This window comes from Micropterus salmoides, unplaced genomic scaffold, assembly GCF_014851395.1.
Source record: "Micropterus salmoides isolate LMB-PRFRI ecotype aquatic unplaced genomic scaffold, ASM1485139v1 Ms_hic_scaffold_18, whole genome shotgun sequence".
NCBI classification, from domain to species: Eukaryota; Metazoa; Chordata; class Actinopteri; order Centrarchiformes; family Centrarchidae; genus Micropterus; species Micropterus salmoides.
This window is the reverse complement of record NW_024040928.1, coordinates 8,980,626-9,002,930: the sequence shown is the minus strand read 5'-3', so window position 1 is coordinate 9,002,930 and position 22,305 is coordinate 8,980,626. Positions and strand designations below refer to the sequence as shown.

Here is a 22,305-nt window from a genome sequence, read left to right as displayed (position 1 = left end):
CATACCACCTCTGCTTTCTCTTCACACACACGCTCACCCAGCCTTTCTGTCTCTCTGCTGTACATGCATACACAGACAAAAACACACACGCACTCATACACACCCAGTCTCACACTGTAAGCCAGCCAGCCAGCCAGCATTTCGCTCCTCACTCACACCCTCAAATCTTACCAAGCTCAGCTCTCCCTGCTTAGAGGCAGACAGGAGCAGCGCAGCAGCCTGTTAAAGGAGTTGAGGGAAGCAGCAGCATATTCAGAGAGAGAGACATAGAGAGAGGGAGAGAGAGAGGGAGGGGGATGAAAGAGTGAAGGGAGAGCAAAGCAGGGAGAGCAAAGCAGAGCGAGCGCTGTTCCCCATATGCTGAGGAGGCATGGGCGGTTGAACAAGCTGCCCCCACTGAAGCCTCCTGACTCATGGGAGCGTCAGACCCCGATCCCCCAGAGAGCCTGGAAACGCTGCCGAACCACGCGTAAGAGAGAAGGAGGGGAGCCAGAGAGGAGAGAGAGAAAAAAAAAACTCTGGGGAGAGGAGAGGAGAGGAGAGGGAAGAAAGCCACAACGGTAGGCTGTCCCACTCCACTGCTGTGCCGTGATGACGTCAGAGGGCATGTGATCCAGGCTCTCCAGTGACGGCACATGGAGGGCAGGAAAGAGACGAGTTTTAAAGCTGGTGCCTTTTGGGTTGTGTGAGGGCTCTGCTCGCCTCCCAAACAACCACAGAACCACAGACGTGCGGCTCGGGGTTGGTGTTTGAGGGCGACCTGGAGTGTAAATGGTTAATCGGCGCGGGCCAGCACCAGTCACAAGGACGGCGCTAAGCGAGTAAGTACGTTCCAACCACACTCGCCAAGCAAGCAAGTCCGACACCATCTGATCTATCCGCAAAGGCGATATTTGCCTCTGCAATTTTTTTTCTCTATAAAACCAGACCTGGTTGTTACTTGTGGTCATACAAATAGTTGATACGTAAAAGCATGTCTTGTGGATGGCTTTTTCCATTTTTTTTCTTCATGACATGCTGCGTGCTCTTGGTTTAGGACGTGTCAGGGGTCACGGAAACCACAGAGGAACAAAAGTGGGGCTTGCTGCAACCAGAGGCAGCTATGGCATCTAACAGCCTTTTCAGCACAGTGACACCATGTCAACAAAACTTCTTCTGGGGTAAGTACTGCTTCGCCGGTCGTTGTTGTGTCTGGAGTTGGGTTAGGGGCTCGGGTCATGGGGAGGACTTGGGGTCAGGTGTTGAGGTTTGGATGAAGGAATTAAGGGGTTTGGGTAAAAGGGGTGAGCTTCTTGGATCTGATTGAGGGATTTGGGTCCAGATGAGTGGAGGGGATCAGCTGAGGTCATTGAGGATCCTGCTATCAAGGTCCATGCTTTTGCGGTGGAAGAAAGACCCAAAGACCATCTACCATTTGTGGTGCGCAAATACAAAAAAAACCCTGAAAACGTCTCTGCATTTAGACATTCGAGTATTTACTCTACGTGATGTTTATAAATATTTCTGAAAGAGGGAGATGACATGTTTGTGCAACATAGCCTTAGATTTACAAAGCGATGCCATTGCGGAACCAAAAACAAAAGCATGGGTGATATTTTTGACAAACGTAAACAGACGCTGCACAAGAGAGTTTACAGTGAGAGCATTGAAACAAGATGTGGGGATTACTGGGTTGTGTGTGTGTTGGGTGTCTCTGGAGTGTGTAGGGAAGAAGTATTGATTAGTTTGCCAAGAAAGGTCTGTAATCGCTTCCTGAAATTGTTCAGTCGTGCTGCTGTCATTAATTAATCAGGGTGGATTTCTGCAGACCCCAGGGAGCCTTTAATCGACAGACATAAATCCACTTTTGAACAAGTTGCTCCATGTCAACATCCGTAATATGAATTTGCAATGGAAAGGTTTGAGGAATTAATTTGAACTTAAAACAATCAATTTACTCTGACTAATTGCTTCTCCACAAATTACTGAAAAGATAAAAATATGAATTTATATGTGTAACAAATCCTCGTAATTTCTTCCGAAATAATTGCACGTTAACGCTTTGCAAGTCTTTCTTCATTTGTCCAGTCACATATTCAAGATCCTTCTTGGATTCGAAAGTGGGTCTATAGGAAATAAGACCACAAAAATTCAGGACCTGTGAACGGTAGTAGCGTCAACTTTGCTTTTCAATTACCTGTGAAAGCCAACTTGCATGCTCCAGTTGGTGGCCTCTGTTTTGGGTTTGTTGTATTCTATTGTGACAGCTCCTTTACACAATCTAATTTAATCAGCAAAATAAATGATGTTTTAGGTTTACCAGATGAATTTTCAAATTTAAACAAACATTTCCATTGCTGTGCGACACAAGAAATAGACAGGCTCAGTTTAATACCCCCCTCGCCCCATCTCTGCCCTCCGCTCCGGTCCATAGCCTCCGCTCCTCTGTCCAAATCAAATGTTTAAAAGATGTTTTTAAGAAGTCGCTCCGTGGTCAGACACAGCTGTTCTGGGCTCCTGCTCCACACAGAAGCAGGATGGCTCCTAATACACTCTGAAAGCCGGGAGAGAGTGAGCGTCTTCTACCAATCACCACCACCTATTACCATGTTAACCCCTGACCTCTCGGTGTGTCTACGGGAGGAGAGGAGCAGCGCTGCAGGAAATTGAAAGCATGCTGTTGTAGAGACAGAGAGGGAGAAGGGAGCAGATGTGTGCAGATGTTCAGGTGGAGAGGACTCAGAAGAAAGACAATCACCGATCGACTCTCATGTAAAATATTGTCGAATGATCCCGCGTCTCATTGATGTTGCCCCTGTTTATGAACATCTGGGTTGTAAATCTGTCAGTACAACCACAAAAAGTCCCCTTGACAGCGCAATGTGATTTTGCAAGACCACCAGTGCTTTCTGTTGTATTTATGAGTTAAAATAAATAAATGTAGTGTACTGTACTGTGTCAGACCTGCCAAAAATTAGGTTTGATTTTGTAAACTTTTTGTTCTGTACAGACAAAAAAGAGGACCTGAATTTGATTGAAGCTTAGTTTGAGTGTTCATTAAACTGAAACAGGGTGAAATTTTATATGTACACTTTTTAAAATTTTAATAAATATACAGTACTTATTTCGGTGAACCTCCATTTTGAGGTATACAGATTAATTGTGTTCCTCACAGCATCAATCTATTTGGTGGACAAAAACATGCAAACTGCGTTCAGGTCTTGCCTCTTGCTGATTTTATATATTTTCTTCAAGTTCTCCTGTCCACACATTTTCTGCTGGATTATTTTGTCTGGCGTCAGCCTGTTTGCTGAGAACACAAGTTACAAAATATTGTTTTGTTTTTCTGGCCACATTACACCATCCTGTCTGTAGATTTGTATTTAAGGACATTTTTAATTTAGAACTGAGCGTACATTCCCAGCGATAAATCAAGCCGACTTGAGGGAGCGGGCAAATATTCCAAATTGAGAAAAGGGGGCTCATTAAAATTTGTCTTGGCATTTACATCAAGCAATTTTCCTTTAATTGCCTCAAATACATTTTTTATAACTCCTCAGACTGGCAGATCAGATGGGGAGGACAGAATAATCTTCAACATGTGTGGCACCCACTCAACCACCATGCCTCTCTGGGGAACATTTAAATGCACATTTTCTCTATTACAAACTTAATTACATATGGACAATTAAGTCATGGGAGCAATTATCGTTCAGTAAAGTTGTGCAGTCACACTAGAGGAAAAAAAAATGCTTACACAAATCAACACGATCAAAAGAAAAGCGGGGCAATGTGGGTAAATATCTGAAGACTCCGGGCGGAAAACTTTCCCCAAAGAAAATCTCAGATAATTTGCAGGGAAACCGTATATGTATTTGAGAAAGGCAGCTTCTGTTGCATAAGTGTTGCCTTAGATCTAACCACAGGCCTGCTTCTTGGAGACATCTTAAAAGTGAACCAGACATCGCCCCCCCCCCCCCCCCCCCTCAGCCAGGGAGAGACGTGAAGCCCACTCATCAATAGGTAATTTGAAAAAGCCAGGGGGAAAAATCTGAGCGCTTCACTGGCTGCTACTGTGCAGAGAAGACTCTTCCCTTAACTCCAGGCTCAAAGGAACTCTATTTAGCAATGCTTAATTGTACCTCTGAGGCAAACATGTTATTTAATCCCAGCAGGGTCATATTGATGGAGTAAAATGGTGCTTTGTGTGTGTTTGCATGCTGCGCCAGCTATTAGGGCTTATTAGTGTGTGGGGGGGTTCACATTAGTCTACATTATTCCTGAGGGTAATCAGAGCGTTAATGTGATCAGTGTTTAATCAAAGATAGATTAATTGGTCTGTATTTTCACTCATATGTACTAACAGTGAATGGTGGGTTGATTATGGCCCTAAATAAGCTGAAGGCAGTTATTAAGGTCTAAATGAGAGTGTCATGGGAACACTGTAACCTGTGATTTGAATGGCCTCTGTTGATGTGAAAGATGAGGAGAAAGTTGTCTGTGTTTTTCTTCTGTAACGGTCTGTAAAGGTATTTGCATGGTCATAGAGCATAGACGTAACCATTGAGCATATATACCAAATGTTGATTAAAAAAAATCAATCAGTGAGTCAATGAAAATGAGCGTAGCCCTTTTCCCAGAAAACGAGAGAAACCCTGAGTGCGAGGCTTTTTTTTTTCTTCCCCACTTTGTGGTCTCGCCCAAAACAATTCTGAACTACAGAGACATGTACAATATCTGCTTCTCCTCCTTCCAAATTAAGCAGCGAGGAGTTATTGAAGCATGGGAGTAAAGGAGTATTAACTGCAGAGTGAGATTGTATTCACTCCTGTAATATGGAGACTGCAACAACAAACGGAGAGTTCAGTGTAAATACTCACAAGGAACTGTGTATTATGCCTTCTTTTATCCCCATATTCAGTAGCTGGGGGGCTAATTACACTATTATGATAACACAACCTGCCAATTGACTGTGCTTACGATAGGTTTCTGCCTATTTAAAGTGTTGATAATAGACTCAAAAACAATCTTCTCGGAGGAGTGATAAAGCCTATTTGTTGAACACTATTGGTGCTAACATCTCTGCTTTTTCCCCCCTCATAAATCATCTCAAATGTTAAATATCTTTGCTGTGTTTACTCAAGGTACATGCCAAATTGGTGTGTATCTTTTGGATAGATCTGCATACTCTGCCACAGTACGCATAGCTATGATTCTTGAATTCACCATAATTACCAGGTAGCTTAATGCCATTGCGTTACTCAGTGAAGCTTTTAATGCAGCGCTGTGCTATTCTCACACTTAACAAGATCCTGCAGCCCTTCATCCATTTCAATTGCATCATGCTGGGCGAATTACTGTTATCCGATATAAGCCCTCAGAGAGGAAGTAACTACCTAACACTTTGAAAATTGGTCTATCTTGGAACCGGTTCACCCTAATGAAACAGAACACCAGTATTATAACCCAGATTCATATACCTCTTTTACCCTGCTCTCTCTGTTTCATGTCCTCTCTTTTCTCTCTTCCATTCAAGCATTCGAGTTTTATTTAAGTTATTTAAGTCAGAAGATGGCTTTAAGCAGAGCCGATACAGCAAACTACAGTAAACCTGAACAGCATTGTTTAGCGTTCCCCTCACTTTCCTGCGAATCGGCCAAGGCGGCTTCGCTTCCACACTCGGTGTTTCTATAAGGGGGAAATATGGAGTGTCGAGCCTCCTGGATGTTTGGGTTCAGCCTGTAACGATGTGAGTGAGAGCGTGGCCACAGCACCTACACAAGGCCGTACCTGTTCTGCCCCACGCTGGAGAAAAGGGCAGGTTTTTCCCCTTGTTAGTTTAATCTTAAAGGAATGCGGTATCCCCTCTGACTCAGGCCAAACTCCCAAATATATAAACCTATTTACCAGCAGGTCATGAAAAGAGCAGCGTGGGTTGGACGTGTTAGCCATATTTTTTAAGCAATTCTGATTATTTATGTGTGGTAACACATACTGTAAACGTGTAAACGTAGAAGGGCAGGATTTTGCTTAATTTGAGGAGGAGAAGGTGAAACAAGATGAGTAAAGCAGCATTGGAGAGTTAAATCAAGCTCTCGCTGTGATCAACAGCTTGGCAGCAGGTCAGCGGAGCTGTCAGAGGGGACAAGTACACCTTGTTACAACATGTCTTCCGACGTTGGTATCAGCGCTCACTTGCTCACAAATCATAATCATCTGTCACTCAGCGCAAATTTCAAAAACAGTTGTGGAGAACTGTTGTATTTTTAAATAGGAGTTTGTTATGTAGCAGTCATGGAATACTGACAGTGGGGCTTGTAGTTACTACTGTGCAAACATAATACTGTAAAGAGTGTATAGATGTACAGCATCGGGGGAGTGTGTGCACGTGTGCACGTGTGCACGCGCTAGAGGTGTCTGTGATCTGCCTGCTTGATTAATGCTCTCACTCAAACTGGCACCTGGAACCAATCCCCCATCCTGCCACCCCATCCCATGTGCACCGTGTGTGTGTGTGTGTGTGTGTGTGTGCATTCCATACACTGTGCCTTCAGAGGGGCTGAGGGTGGGTGTTGAGCAGGAGGAGCAGATGGGACCAGGGGACTTGGAGCGGAAGAAAAGAAAGGTGTGTGCGGAGGAGGGAACAATAGGTGGACATGCAGTGGAGGGTATGGGGTGTCATTAATAACACACAGGCCCCATCTCCTAATTTGCTCAAATTACCTGCCTACACAGTGGGCCCCCCGCCAGCGCCGAGGTGTGAACACAGCAGATCAAATACACCTGAAAATCAAAGTGCCCACCCACTCGGGAACGCCCACACAAGCCTTTTATGGTGGTCTGACAACTCAGAAGGCCTGTGTGTGTGTGTGTGTGTGTGTGTGTGTGTGTGGGAGAGAGGGGTTCCGTGTTGACTCTTTCATGTGAGAGTGAGGGATAAAATGTGAGAAAATTAGAGAGTGAAAAAAAGAAACATTCAAAGGAAGGAAGGGAGAAAAGAGTAAGTGAGACGGAGACAGAGATGTGGTACAAAGGGAAGGATCAATTTGCGCTCATGAGGCATCCAGTAAGGGCAACACAAGACTGACTCTTTCAAACCACCTCCCATATGGCACCGCGGGGGTGGCCGTTTACCATCATCTACCCTCCTCTTCTCCCTTTCCTTCCTCCTTCTCCTTCCCCTTATGTCCTCCCCCCATCCTTCCCCTCCCACCCACTCTTTCAGGATAAGGGCAATGACAAATGTGATGGGGCGGCAATGCTTTGGTCACCGCAATAATCAGAACAGAGTCACCAGCACCGTGCCACCTGTGGCACACTCACACACACACGCATGGAGACATGTTCAAATGTGTACACAGACACTGAAATTAAATATGCCCCGGAGACACAAAAGGGGCCAGGAAAGTGTGTAGGTGTGTGTAGTGGGATGCCAGTCTTTGAACTCTGAACAGTGTGTGTAGCTGATATTGACAAGTCTCTAGGGAGAAGAGGGAAGCTAGAAATGGTAGCTCTCTTTTGTAAAGTGGCTTCCAGAGAGAGAGAGAGAGAGAGAGAGAGAGAGAGAGAGAGAGAGATAACAAAGGGGGAAACAATCATGTAGATAATTGGGATTTAGAACTAAATAAAATAAGAAGTTACATGATAACAGTTTACGTCAACCCTCCATTTATCATTTAAAAGCAGCATGTACACACTTATAGACAGCTATAACACACTGTAGTGTATTTGTAAGCAGATATTAGGGCATTTTAAGTGTTTATTCATGCATTTGTGAACATTTATAACTGATTTGAAGCATCCGCAACTGGTGTACAAACAGTTAATGAGTGATGACAACACATCTACAATTGTATTTAATGATGTATGATTACAGCGTGTTACAAAGCATTTATTAACTGTTACACATATACGTATATGTTACTTATGTGTTTACATGCATGTCTACAAATGAAGACATGTTAAGTATCATTTTTGACCTTGGAAATAACAGACAATAAATAGACATCCTTATTCCAATGTTCACTTGCTCGACTTCTCCTGGGCCTTTCACCTGCATCTCACGGCCGACATCAGTGGAACGAGTTTGCTGAGTTATGGTGGAGGGTGAAGGAGAAGAATTTATAAATAAATACATTAAATAGAATTAGAACTAGACTTGCATGCAAGAATGATGGGGCTCAAGCACTCCAAGCAATGCAGATTTGAAGGCCAAAACATCTCTGAATAAATAATTACGTTATTAGATAAGAATAAGTATTTCATTGATTCATATAATTAGGATGAATAATATATGATAAAAAAATACTCACACATATTTTAGATTATTACAATTGCCTTGTATTGTTAATTGAGTTATACTGTAGTTGTTGACAAATACAAAAGACTTTACTGAACTACATTACAGTGTGTTAGAAATCATTCATTGAGTGTGAATATACTGCTTATTAATGCTAAACAGGGGATTCAAATAAAGAGTTACAAGTTAGGGTTTCTGTCTTACAACTTTGCTGCAAATTTTCAGAGGTCTTCTTGATTCTTGCTGTGAAAAAAAGAAAAGTTTCGAACTATTTCTGCGTTTACGGCAATGTTACAAAACTGCAAAAATCCCCCACGTTACACTTCAGGTTGTTTCAAAGCTCTTTCCTGTGACTGAGGCTGGCATCTTTTGAGGACTTGTAGCTGGTGTGTTTTATGTTGATGTTCCCTGGGCTGTTCCAGTTTACATTCGGTCCCAATATTATTGCTCCGACAAGCAGCTCTGTCTGATCAAAGTCTATTATACACACATACTGTCTGATCCTCACCGGAGCAGGCTTTCAGTCTGGAGTTGAATCCTGTCACTCACCCAGACAGCTGCCCTCTTACAGTCGTCTGTAGTTCATTTTGTTGTCGCAGTTAAAAGTTTTCCGTCAACTGTTGCGCTGTTCATTCTATTTTCTGTCTATCCCCAAAGGAAATAGGTCTCTCTCTCTTTTCTCTCTTTCTCCTTTTTGGACGGAGACCAATAACAGGCCTTTTCCACTTCACTTCTCCTGATGCTGAATGAGCAAAGGAGGATCCCAGAGGAGCAGGAATATTTTATTAGAGTGATATTTTGAAAGTTCCTCTCCTCCAGTGTCTTTCTTCCTCTCTCGTGATGGAAATTTAGGATGCTGCAACAATTCTGTCTGTGTGTGTGAATGTGTGTGTGAAAGAAAACAGCTCACGCAGAGCAAAGACAATTCAAAGTTACAACTAAATGACAGGCTGGGAGCTCCGGTCTTTTGAATTGCATTGTTTTCTTTTTATTCCTGCTTGGGGGAGAAAAAAAAAGAAAAACTCAATTGGGACAGAAAGCGAGCAGCTTAGTCTCGGGAGAATTACTCTCAACACAAACAAAAATAGCAGTCATTTTTTGCTGACAAGCACTTTTTAATGTGAGGGTGTTTTTGTGAAGTTGGGCTCTTTTTGTTTTCTTATTTATGGCAAAGTTACCATTTCAGGAAAGAAAGGGTGGCGTATGTGTATTCTATCCTTGGTTTACTGTAGCTTAAAAGGTGGATGTGGGAAAGTAAGGGAATGGGGGATGTCAGAGTTTTTCAGCTTAATTAGAAGCAGTCGTTCCTTAAAAAACAAGCACATTAGAAAATATGTTAATTTAAGGAGATTTGTGATCCAAATGGTCTTTATAATGCCCACAGACAAATTTATATTTACCATTTCAACAAAATGTCACTTTCACATGAAAACTACATTACACACACGATTACACCTACACACACACATGCATACACACACATACACACAGCCAGACAGATAAACACTGCCTTTTCCTGCAGGACCCTGCAGATGCAGCAGAAACAGTAGAGTTGGTCTCTCTGGTAAACAAACAGTGAGAGGCTGCTGGGAGTCTTCACTGGGCCTCCAAATTATAGTCCAGTTAACCAAAGTCTCAGAGCCAGCCCCTTTACTGCTACACACACACACACACACACATACTGTATACACACCCACATCACATACATACACAAGCACATGGCCTGTGCACTTTAAAAGCACTATAGAGACACACTTTAAAAGCACATATACAATCAGGTTCTAATGGGACCTTGTCTGTGCTACAGTTGAGCCAAGAGTAAAAGATTTTATAGACATAAGAGAGACTGAAAGGGAAGCAGGCCCTAAGGGCCTATCATAAATATTACCCAATCATCAGGCTCACAGTGTGAGGCAATTACTGATGAAAAAGAATCTCTTGCAATGTAAACACAGGTTTAATGTTTACAGCTTTTAACCCTGTATACCTGTATTATGATTTTAAGGTTTTCTTTACTGGTAGAAGCTGCTTAGCTTGATCTGAAAGAGGGTTCAGAGAACTGTTTGATAATGCTCTGTGGTTTGTAAAGTGTCAAATATGTTCCCCTTTTGCAGGAAAGTTACTAAATGAGCCTAGTGCTGATAGAAGACTTTTTCAGCAACAGTTCAGTTAGAGGAGGTTGAATTGTTTGGAGCTTCTTTAATTGTCTGTAAATGAGTTCTGCAACTACTGGGGACAGTTTTCAGTCCCCGGAGAACACAAGAACATATCAGAGTGATCTATGATGCCATAAAATATAGCTGAAACATTTAAGATGATCAGTTCTCGCAAAATTATTTGCCATAAATCTCGTGCTTCCAGAGTGACAGCATATTCCAAGCGGACAATTTAATTGTCAGCTCGAGACCACATCCCAACAACCCTGTTGCCAGAGAGGGATTTTTTATGTGTGTGACGTTCAAATTCTCAGCTTTGCTATAATGCAACACCGCAGAATAGATTGTGTTTGAAGGACAGCATTTCACAACGTAATTGATGTTCCCCGTGGGACCAGGCAGGCGATGAGTCTCCCTGCTCAGGACTCGATCTAGGCGCTGTAAAGCTGGCGTCATCTGAATCTCAACAAGAGGCAGAGTAGACACGACATGAAAAGGCCTTGTCCTGGAATAACCAGGAAGTTCTGAATGTGTGTGGAAAGTACAGGGTCATGGGTCACATAATCAGACAATAGTCATGTATCTTCTGTGAAATAATTTTTTCCCTTTCCCTTCCATCGAACTCTCTATTGCAAAGATGACTGGAACTGATTTTGAGGACATCTCGGGCTGGAAGCTATGAAAGTGAACTCCATCCACCCTTCCTTTTCTCCCCCACTACACCCCCACCTTGTTGTGAGTCATTTCTGACCAGTAGCCTAATAGGCTCAGTATAATTACAGGCTAAGGTTTTCGGCAAAGGCCCATCTCTGAGTGTGCTGCATCAGCGGTGACACTCTCAGCCTAACTTGTTAACTCATTCAGCGCACAGGGCATCAGATGCTACATGTAAGGCGTCTCTAAATGTTCACAAGGCAAGGCTTCCTGGAGCAATTTTGACGTCTGGTTTTGGAATTCAATCTAGTATGTATGGCTCCAAGTTGCAGAGTTCAGGCTCAGTGTTTTTGGAGCGCCTCCGAGTTGGATTGTGATCAGGAAGGGATCGGGAAAAAGAGAAGGAGATCCAATCCCCTCGGACGCTGAGTGCCGTTGCTCGATGCACACCCAGTGCTGTGGCTCCATGCGGTGCCTGTTCGGTCCCGTTTTTTCCATTTCCTGTTTGTCTGAATTGCTGTCTCAGCGCTGGACACACTAACTGGCAGGTTTGACATTGATTTGCTCAAGAATTGAAGTGGCAAAGCAATGCATGGGTTGACTTACTGTCACTAAAATTCACAATACCCAGTCTGTGATGACGGCCAAAGCAAAGCAGATAGTATATTTAATCATTTAAATGCTGCAAGACAAAAAATGCATATGGTACATTTCAAAGCGTGGGTTTACACCGTCTATGTTTATGTCTGTGTGCAATTGAGCATCCATGACAGACTCCCCACCAACACCCCCCTCCTCCATTTGGCCCTCCTCTACAGCTCCTTACATCAATTTGGACCCAGTGCACGTGGACATTCCTTAACCCTGCTTCCATGCATATACATACATACATCCCTACCTCCTGTCTCCTTCCTTTCCCACCCCGTCTCCAGCCGCCGTCCATCCTGTCTTACCCCCATCCATGCTCGAAACAGGAGCAGTGGAAACGGGCGCGTGATAGCCGATAGCCCCCCTGCGAGTGCTAGTCTTGGCCTCTGCCTGTTTGCCTCTCGTGTAGTCACTCTATCTATCTCGCCTGTGCCTCCTTACCTCACATAAATCATCCTCAATCCTACTACATGGACAGGGAGAACAGAGCGAAATCTCCCCCTATAAATCTGGTATTAGTTTTACCTCGCATAATGAACACAGGGCTAAACGCCCCTGGATACATGAGAACAGCATGTCTTGCAGATGTACTATAAATATTTTGATACTAGCCGGCTAGTTTGCAGAGGGGAAGTAGACCAGTGAAATACACAGAGGAAGGGGAAAGTGTAAAGTGGAATGTTGGCCTAGCCCGAGTGTCTGTATTGTCTTTAGCACCTACAGAGGGTCTCGGTCCAAGAAAAACGCTCTTTACAGGGTTCCTGTTCCCAGCTGTAGTCCAGTACCACTCCTGGATATGCTCCGTTTCCTTCAAGTCAATCCTTCAAACTGGTCTCCAAGGATAGGGGGCTCATTGTTTGATTAATAGCATGATCAGTCCTGATTGAGTGATAGATGGTTTGAAGCGAAACCAGCACGCCTTAGGGACACCCTGGGACTGAGTCTGGGAAAGGCAGCTCGAGGGAGGGTTTGATTGGTGGAACGGATGAATTGAAGTGAAAGACTAATAATAGCATAGCTAATGACACAAAGGCTGCATAGAGTGGGGCGGCCTAATATGCCTGATGACTTTTAAGATATTTAGTTGCAGCTGTTTAAAGACAAACTGTAACACACACACACACACTCACATACAAAAGTGGAAAAACTTGAACTCTCCCCCTTTTGGCATGTTTCTGGCCTCAGCCCCGGGCACTGTCACCCTACCCCTTCAAAGAGCCACCCAACCACACACACACACACACACACACACACACACACAGAAAGCCTACAAATACACACTTACACACGCACTGTGACAGCAGGTGGTGTGTGACACGTCAACATCTGAAGGTTCCCTGGCAGACAGAGAAAGAGCTCTCAGCTCTGTGCCCCAGTCTCTCAGATCTATCATTGGGACTCTTTAATGGCAGCCTTCGTCACATATTACTGCTTTATTTTCTCCTCTCCATCTCCCAGCCCACAGAAGTTCCTTTTTGTTCCTATTTTTAAGTACAAGTGATCTCAATTAGGGACCTCCATGAAGGCGGTAGGCGGCAGACAGTCAGAGCAATAAGAGCAGAGAGGAAATTGTCTTTATACCCCCCCCCCCCCCCTCCTTCTCTACCCTCCTGCCACAAGCAGTGAGCAGCCGCCCCCTCCATGTCTCCATCTCTTTCCATGCTGCTCTCTGCCATTTCCCATTTTGAGAACAGAGTGAAATATCAGACAAACTCTTTCAGCATCTCACTTCCTCGCTGAGAAATAAATACATTCATAAGCTCTATAGGCGCAGCCCCCTCCAGCCGCCTCAAAGTCTAATACAAAACTTGGATTGCGCCCCATGAAAATGGTTGCTCGGGAGCATGCACACACAAACACACACACACACACACACACACACACACACACACCGCAGAACGTGCCGTCCTCGTCCTAACAGTTCACGGTGATGTCACAGGCTCGGTGACAAACAGTCATTAAGGGCTTAGCTGTGATCTGGGATCAGTGTGTGGATGTGAGTCGGCGAGGTTGTGTCAATGAGGTCACGAGGAGTAATGTTTCTGCCCATCGTCATCCTCCTCTGCTGGCTAGTTGGTTTCGCTAACTGTCTGACCGTCAGGCTAGTTTCGTGGCTGTATCTCTGCTCCCCTGGTTGGTTCGGGTGATTGACTAGTAGACTGGCTCTCTGGCTGCTTTACCGCCTAGCCTGGTGGGCTCGCTGATTGGTTCACTGGCAGGCTGGTTTGGCTGGTTTGGCTGGTGGTCTGCCAAACATGGAAACATCCCGTTAGAGCTGAAAAGGCCTGGGCCTCGTCACAGCCCTCCTCTAGAAAGCTATAATTAAGTGTCTTGAAAAATGCACCACTGTGAAATGTAGCCTTAATCCTGAGTCTCAAGTGGCCCTACTTTTCCTCTTGAATGAGAGTATGCGCTTGTGAAAAGGAGAAGAAGGGAATTTGAGTGTTGCTCTGTTGTGTTTATATTTTTTTGTGTGTGAAGGAATCAAATATATCATTATTGAGCAGGAACGCATGCAGCTGGGTGTGTCCTGCTTAAACTGTTACACCGGACTGTTGATGTACTTCTTAGCGTCATGTTTGATATAGTATCAACGCTGAGCATTGTTTGTCCTGTCTTCTTTCCTGATGAGGTGTTAATAGTGAGGACACGCGAGCCTCTGAGTGCCTGTTTGTTTGTGTCAAACAGCAAGAGAGATGTAAAGAAGTTGACAGACGCACTCTTACAAAAAGACAAGGGTAGAGGGAAAAGATTCTGCATGGTTAGTTTGCTGACAACATTACAGGCAGCGTGTGTGCATACATATTAGCGGTTCACAGTCTTTGTCATTCCAAGTGGGAATGAGAACAGAAACATTTTTTTCACGCGCTTGATATCTCGACAGGAAAATTTGTCAGAGAGCGTCGGCCGAGTTTGATTTTTATTGAAAACAAATCATTCAAAATGAGCGGCAGAAATACAATATTACCATAAATCATAAAATGCACATCCTGCTCAATGTGGTATACTGTGGTTCTTCACTGTTAGTGACTTCTCCTACTGTGCAATGACTCCAAGCCAGTGTAACACAGTAGATGAATAATACCAGAGCTGAGAGAGACGATCCAGCTGCGCACCAGGCGAACAGCAACCGCACTGAATGAACAGCTTTATGCTAGATTCATTACTACATAATATTAAATCTGTTAATACTGAGCATGATAGGTCAGATATCCTTAAAGTTCAAGTCCAATTCTGCATGAAAGGTCCAGCATTCACATTTAGTCACAAGTTGAATCGTGGCTGGGTTAAATCCAGGACACTGAAGCGGGGAAGTGGTATTTTTTGATTGAACAGTGTATTCTGGCACATTAACGCCTTTTCTCGTGTCTCCCTCACATCTCCGGGACTTCAAACGACGGCTTTTAAACTCAGAGGTCACCCTACCTCTGACTGACAGAAAGCCAGACAGCAGGCCTTACTGTATGAATGTGGGCCGTATCCTGTAGGGAGCTGGAAGACAGATGCTGGACGTACAGCGGAGAGCAAAGCGGAGTCAGATGGGACAAACACTCTTTGATGAGCCGAGCTTGTCAGGGTTTAAGTCACGACTACACTGCAAGGGGTGGGGGGGTGGTGTTTGGGGCCTGGGATAAGGCTGGGAAAATCAAGAGGCTCTTCCTGCCGCTGCCTCTGATGAGACTATAACAGAGTGCAGAAAATCCAAATTATTGACTGATTAGGTGGCCTGAAGATGTGAGTGCAAGTTGATTGTCTTGATAAAACTGGAATGAGTAATTTACATAATGTACTCATTGATGTGTCTTTTAAGAGGAAACCATACAAAATAACTGATGGCATGAAATTGACTTATAGGTTGTTATTATTTCATCCCTAACATTTCCTCAATTTAATTCGTCGATGTTTTCCACATTGCCCTGAATGTATTCAGCGGTGAAAAAGTGATATTATCGGAGCTGAAACTTAACTCTGTTGGAATAACCGGCTCCTCGGTTCCAGCAAGGCCATGTTTATCACTATTACAGATTTAATTACTACTATTCACATTTATCCATCCATGAATTGTTAGTTGATCTTTGAGAATGTTGGACAATGTGAACCATATTTCTGGTGTTTGGGGCACACGGAGGGGAAGTGTAACTCAATCACTCTTTTTTTTTTTCTTCTCCTCCTCCCCATCCACATGACGAGGTGCCAGATGCGTGTCAGTGCTTTCAGACTTTATATATATCCCTCCCACATCCTCACACACACAGACACATACACACACACACACATGCTAACAGACATGTGCACTCCCACGTATATACGTACTTATGAAACACAAGAAGTCAAGTTATTTCAAGTTACTTTCAGTACTCAGGCTCTAGTGCTTCTTTTGTCTCTCAATACCGAAGTCTTATTAGAAAACGCATAAGACTACATCTAACTTAACAGCATAAAAAGAAGCTGCAAAAGCCCTGACAGGAATAACTTGACAGCTGTGCCTCCCAGTAGTCCGTTTTATTTTGAAACAGGCCCAAAGTATCAAAGGCTTTGTCTTAAAGACTCTCGGCAATAAAAGTCTGTTTCGGAGCAATGGAAAAGGAACACAGAGTGGCAATACACATGTTGCTGTGTGATGTGGCACTCAAAAAAGACTCATTGGGAGACTGATGGGTAATCAGGACAGAGGGTGGGGTGGCTGATGAGAGCTGGCTGAGATATGGAGTCTCACAGAGGGTAGATGATGCCCTCTACAGTAGACACATGAGGGGCAGGCAAAGCAGGCTTACTCACTGCCTTCAGAGCAGCATCCACACTAAAATAAAAGCACACAATTGTTTTTTCATTTTTATTTGAAGAGATTAGTTTGCTCACAGTGGGAAGTTGTAATTATATAGGGATGAAGATGCCATTAGTGCTTTTTAAACTTCATCAAAATATGTGATTTTTGTTTTGGCTTTGCTTTTGGAAAAGGCATGGTGTGCAACTTTCATAATTTTTCATCATTCATTTATTTTACAGTGATGGACAAGTATTCAGATCTTTAAGTAAAAGCAACTATACATATATAAATGCACAATACATTATAAATATGAAAGTATTCATAATACAGAAACTATGGGCCCTGTGACTGTTATACTATTATATATTGTGTTATTGATAGTGTAGCTGGAGTATTATTACTGATGCATCAATGTATAGGTAGCATTTTACTGTTTTAGTTGGTGGAAGAAGAGCTAATTTTAACTACTTTATATAGCTAGTGTTGGCAGTCTAATCTGTAACAGTGCCTCAGATTTATTAAGTTCATCATATGTTTTATATGAATCTGCAAAGTAGCCAAAGCTGCCAGAGAAATTATTGTATATGTAATATTTCCCCCTGAAATGTAGTGGAGTAGCAGTGTGAAGTAGCATAATATGGAAACAGCACAAGTACCTCAAATGTGTACCTAAGTGTAGTATTTGAGAAAGTGTACTTAATTTTATTCCACCACTGTCATTTTCAGATGTGCATATGACTGGTGCGTAATTACGCATTGCTAAAATGACACAGAAGCTCATATTTGTGGCCCTGTTGTGTTTAGTTTAGCTATATGATGATTTTACAAGGAGTGTGAGGCACAGCTGATTGGGAAATTGGATTTTAGTACTTGACTTTCTCAAAAGAGCCTTCGGTTTGCAAGAAACGGCCACGTGGGTGGATGAACATAAATTAAAGCCCGTGTAAAGCACAATACCTGTACACCTGCACAACAGCTCTCCCCTGCGACCGAGTGAAACTCTACTCCTGCTCCTCTACCTGACTCACCGCTCTCCGGTGACTCAGTCACTCCTACCTTATGGAGTGTAACTCACTTCTCACCGTGGCTCGGCTCTCTGAACGCTCTTCCGAGCCGCACATTTTCAGGACATAGTGGTAACACAACACGGACTGACGGACTGGTGCGTGTTACTGACTGGAAATGACCGTCCCCAGAGTTAGGGGCTCGCGGACGGTCCAGGGAAGCGGTAACATGTCGGTATGTACAGCAGGCTGTGTGGAACTGTGAACAACGATAGGGGGAAAGGCGTGAAACGTAGCCCCGTGTGTGTTTCGTGGAGGTATAGACATTACACGGAGACCTGTCCGGTCGTCTATATAGGCGTGATAGATTATGGCAGAGGGAATGGATCTGACTCCAGACACCACGTGTTGGAGTCGCATCAGCGCAGTAATTGCTGGGCGCTTGAGCTATATAAACCACAAAAAGCCTGAGCACGGGAAACCCCGGCCTCCAAACACTAACCACATTTACGGCTACAAAAACGGGATTCTATTTTCCGCCTCCTTCATCTCACCGGCGATGATTTTTTTCCGACTTCATCAACCTTTTTAACCCTGTACAAAACCTGCGGCACGGTCGAGAGACTTCACGGGAAAAAATAGGCCTATGTACAATTTACAGGCGTCGCGGGGTTATAAATATCTCTGTTAAGTATTGTTAAAGCGTATTCCTTTGATTTTGAAAACGTTTTGTGTGTGTGTACATAGCCTGCGGGCTTTCAGAGAGCCTTTCAGTTTGCCACAAAGACTTCAATGACGCACCTGGATCAGCGCTCACGAAAGGAAGACAGACAAAAACTTTTTCGAGCATCTGGGTCCACTGTTCCATTTTAGACCTGATTGTTTTTGCAACTGTAAAGTCTATTACGCGCTCGGACATTTATTTGATGTTATTTATATCCACACACGAGCAACTACGCCTGCATTACAACGCACGGACGCTTCCCCCGAGAAGTTTGAAAAAAGGGGCTTGTCATTTAAAACATCATCAAGTTTTAAAGAGTTGTTTTTTCTTGTCGGGGAAGTATATTTGATGTCGTTTGAAGGCGCCCACTAAAGTTTGTAGTGGAGAGGGTTTTGAAACACGGTGTGCGCTCACGAAGTCCCATTTTCCATTGGCAGACGCGCTGAGGCTCAGCGAGCTGCGGCGCTCACAGTTTCTCCCTGACTGTGTGAGAGAGAGAAAGAAAGAGAGCAGTTGGAGAGCCTTTGGTGACTTTTTTGATAATCCACGCTGTTGTGATGCGAATTCCCGTAGATCCCAGCGCCAGTCGGAGGTTCAGTCCGCCGTCCAATAGCCTCCAGCCGGTCCCAGGGAAGATGAACGATGTGAACTCTCCAGCCGGGCAGCCGGACGCAGCGGCGGCGGTGCCAAGATTGCGTCCCCACGAAAACCGCAGCATGGCAGAGATCATCGCGGACCACCCGGCCGAGCTGGTCCGGACCGACAGCCCCAACTTTCTGTGCTCGGTCCTGCCCTCCCATTGGCGGTGCAACAAGACGCTGCCTGTCGCCTTTAAGGTGAGTCTCAGTGATGTGCTGCTAAATTATAAGGGGGGTGGGGGGTAAACCACAATGTTATTCGGTGTTCCATGTAAAACAACCACTAAATTAAGACAAAATTTTTTTTAGTGAATGTGTGATTTTTCTTTTTAAAACTGTGTTTATACAACTTTAATTAATTTCGTACTGTTGGACGCAGTGGATTTCGGAATTTTCCGAGTTTTTCTTATTGTGTTTATCCTGTTCCCTTATGTCCCATTGAATTTTTTAACACCTAGATTTATCACCGTTTTTTAAAAATATGTTGTCCTATGTTGTTATTACAAATGACAAAAATCTGTTAACATCGGCAGTTGTGGTGTGGGAGTTTTTAATGTCACTATTTAGAAAATAATTTCAAGTAAAGGAAACGTGCTGTTTTTTTTATGTGTATGTATATATATATATATATATATATATATATATATATATATATATATATATATATATATAAAGATTTGGTGAAATGCACTTAAAAGAAGGAAAGGGATCACATGTTCATATTGTTTTCTTTTCACATTTTGTAAACAAACAAAAATTAAACATATTTTATTGCCAATAATCAGTTAATGGAGGACATTATAATAAAAGCCCTCCCAATTAGTGAATAATTCCACAATCAAAGCTTTGTTTCCATGGTGATTTTTTTTTTTTTTAAATTTTTTAAACAGTTTTCTCTTTTAGGCCATTGTTTTCATATATTAAAAAATATATATCAGGACATGTTTTATATTTATCTACATTGTGGCCTATTATAACCACTGCTTATTCTACTGAATTATATGAATTAGTTTTCACATGAGCAGAAAAGCAAACACAGAAAAAACATTTTTTTAAATGCAGCAAAGATTAATTATTTATACATTTTAGGCCTCTTTAGACCTTCTTGAAGTCTTGACAATCTTTTGCTCCCATGATAATTCACAGGAAAAGGCCTATTAATTACTTGACATATATTATTTAAAGGATGGATCAAAGACACAACAAAGTGGAAATTTGTAGCTGTAGCTCTGGCTCCAAATCAAATGTGACACTTTTTAAAATATATGTGTTATTTAACCATCTTTATTACTGCGGCTTTGTAATTATTGCTGCTCTGTAGGCCTCCTCGTGCCCTTTTATCTGTATCCAGGAATCTAAATGATAACACGAGGCCTCGCTGCTTTTGTTTTAAAGGCTGCATTTGAGAAGTGAAATAAAAGGAAGTTGAAATTAAATCCATCTATCAACATGACTTGGAAAAGGATGGTATGATGTAAAAAAAAGTCTGTCACATTAGATCAATGAATTCTGAGGTTTGATTGTGCTCAGCATTTGGTTGAACACTGAAGGAATTACTTTATTAAATTTTTTGCTATAATTATTTATTTAAAATTTTCTTTAACCATGAACCGAGGAAGAGAATATGTTGGATCATACTGTAGATGGGGGAAATTTGAGTCACACAATGGGGGAGTCCTAAGTTGTTCCTGCCCCCCCCCGACAGGTGGTTGCCCTGGGAGACATACCTGATGGGACTGTTGTCACAGTAATGGCGGGCAATGATGAGAACTACTCGGCCGAGTTGCGGAACGCCTCGGGTGTGATGAAGAACCAAGTAGCTCGTTTCAATGACCTTCGCTTCGTTGGCCGCAGTGGCAGAGGTGAGGCCTGAAACACTCCATGCTGCATTCACTGTACGCTACTACAACTCAGTAGGAGCTATTAGCTTCAGTGGTGTGAATTAGTGGTCACATTCCCTTCGTGGCAACCACATAATGATCTCTAACTCCAGCTCAAATCCCACCGCCGGTCTCCAAAAGACTGAGTGGTGAATCATGTTGCATCCACTTTCTTTGCTTTAAAATGAGAGTCCTTGATTTATTGTTTATCTTTTAACCCAGGTGAGACAGAAAAGCTTTGTCAAACCCATTGTTTCCTACTTGGGATATTTGCCCTTCAGTTTAAGATATAAAGCTTTGGACAAAGATAGGATGTGTGTCAGTCCAACATCAGCTGCATAAGAAAATGATGCTCTGATAACAAGAAAGTCAGATTTTTATCATTTCCTTAATGTTCACCTGACATGACCCCTCTCACTTCAGGCTTCCTAACTTGTTGGGTGATCCTGCAGCCCCGCAGCTGAACACTCTGCACATATCGTCAGGCAGGGAAGCAGAGACGTGCTCCGATTGGGTCAAATCACATTCCCTGAATATTTGGCATCGCCAAAGGGACTCATTTACTGTCTTGTTACTAAATCGTCTTATTTATGATTTAAGATTTGGCACTGGGGATGTGTTCTCGCCCTCTCCAAACTTACTGGAAATATTTTCCTACAGACTTTTATTTTCTACAAGTCTCACAGAAAGCGGTCGCCTGTGATAAGTTGATGGTGATAAGTGCTGTCAGCAGCTTCACCAGTGACTTTTCTTCTCAGTTTCCCTCTCTCTTGTAGCTGTCAAAAAAGGAGGAAGCAGAGGCAATCAGGAGGGATGAGAGGTGACAAAGTATAGAGAGCAGAGGAGGCACCGTGGCTGGACCTGCTGTCATGGAGACCTTGCATGTGTCCCTTTGCTGTGACACAGAATCTAGTCACAGGAAATAACATTGGAGCCAGGGTAGATCAGACTACAGGGTGTCTGAAATCAATACCTGACAATGACAGAGATAAGTACAAGCAGAGCGAACTGATAGGATGTTAGATAAAAGTCATGCACAGAAAGGTGGGGAGAGCCAACAGAGGTGGACAAGGATTGATAGTAACAGGGCTGAAATGATGCCACAGTACAATGACAACAAGGATGGATAGGGCAGATCATTTAAAAAGTAATCATATACTTGTGATAACATCATTAAAGTTAATAGTTAATAGTGTGTACAATATTGCCTCGACACTAAGTCTGAATTAGATCGCAGGTAACAGATGACAGGTGGAATGATGGTGGGGAAGCAGGGAGGTGATGCACTAGTGCCACTTTATCATAGATCACTAGCTCCGGCTCACCCACATGCAACTCAAATCAGGTATGTGGAACACCTGTTGCATCTGTGATCTGCTATCTTCCCGAATCATCTTATCACTTCTTCGAAAGGCATGTTTTCAGTGAGCTAGGGTTTGGAGCATGAGAGGGGAGGACATGCATGGGTAGGTGGCTGTGACTGAATGGACAGCTGCTCCTATGAGTCCCTGCAGCAACCTGCCCCCCACTTCCTGTTTCCTATGCGTAGCCATGG

General features: G+C 43.3%; 1 protein-coding gene across 2 annotated transcripts in view; it reads left to right on the top strand.

The window, feature by feature from the left end:
- Nucleotides 1-283: 283 nt before the first annotated feature.
- Nucleotides 284-22,305, top strand: part of runx2b (RUNX family transcription factor 2b) — a 41,974-nt gene continuing 19,952 nt past the window's right edge. Inside the window, exons 1-4 of one of the 2 annotated variants that reach the window (XM_038727467.1) lie at nucleotides 284-821; nucleotides 1,037-1,160; nucleotides 18,806-19,068; nucleotides 20,576-20,732. In XM_038727467.1, the coding sequence (XP_038583395.1) occupies nucleotides 1,103-1,160; nucleotides 18,806-19,068; nucleotides 20,576-20,732 (478 nt within the window). In that variant the 5' untranslated portion in view covers nucleotides 284-821; nucleotides 1,037-1,102. Of the gene's footprint in view, nucleotides 822-1,036; nucleotides 1,161-17,470; nucleotides 17,744-18,805; nucleotides 19,069-20,575; nucleotides 20,733-22,305 lie in introns of those variants that run through there. The other variant, XM_038727468.1, reaches the window with a different exon arrangement.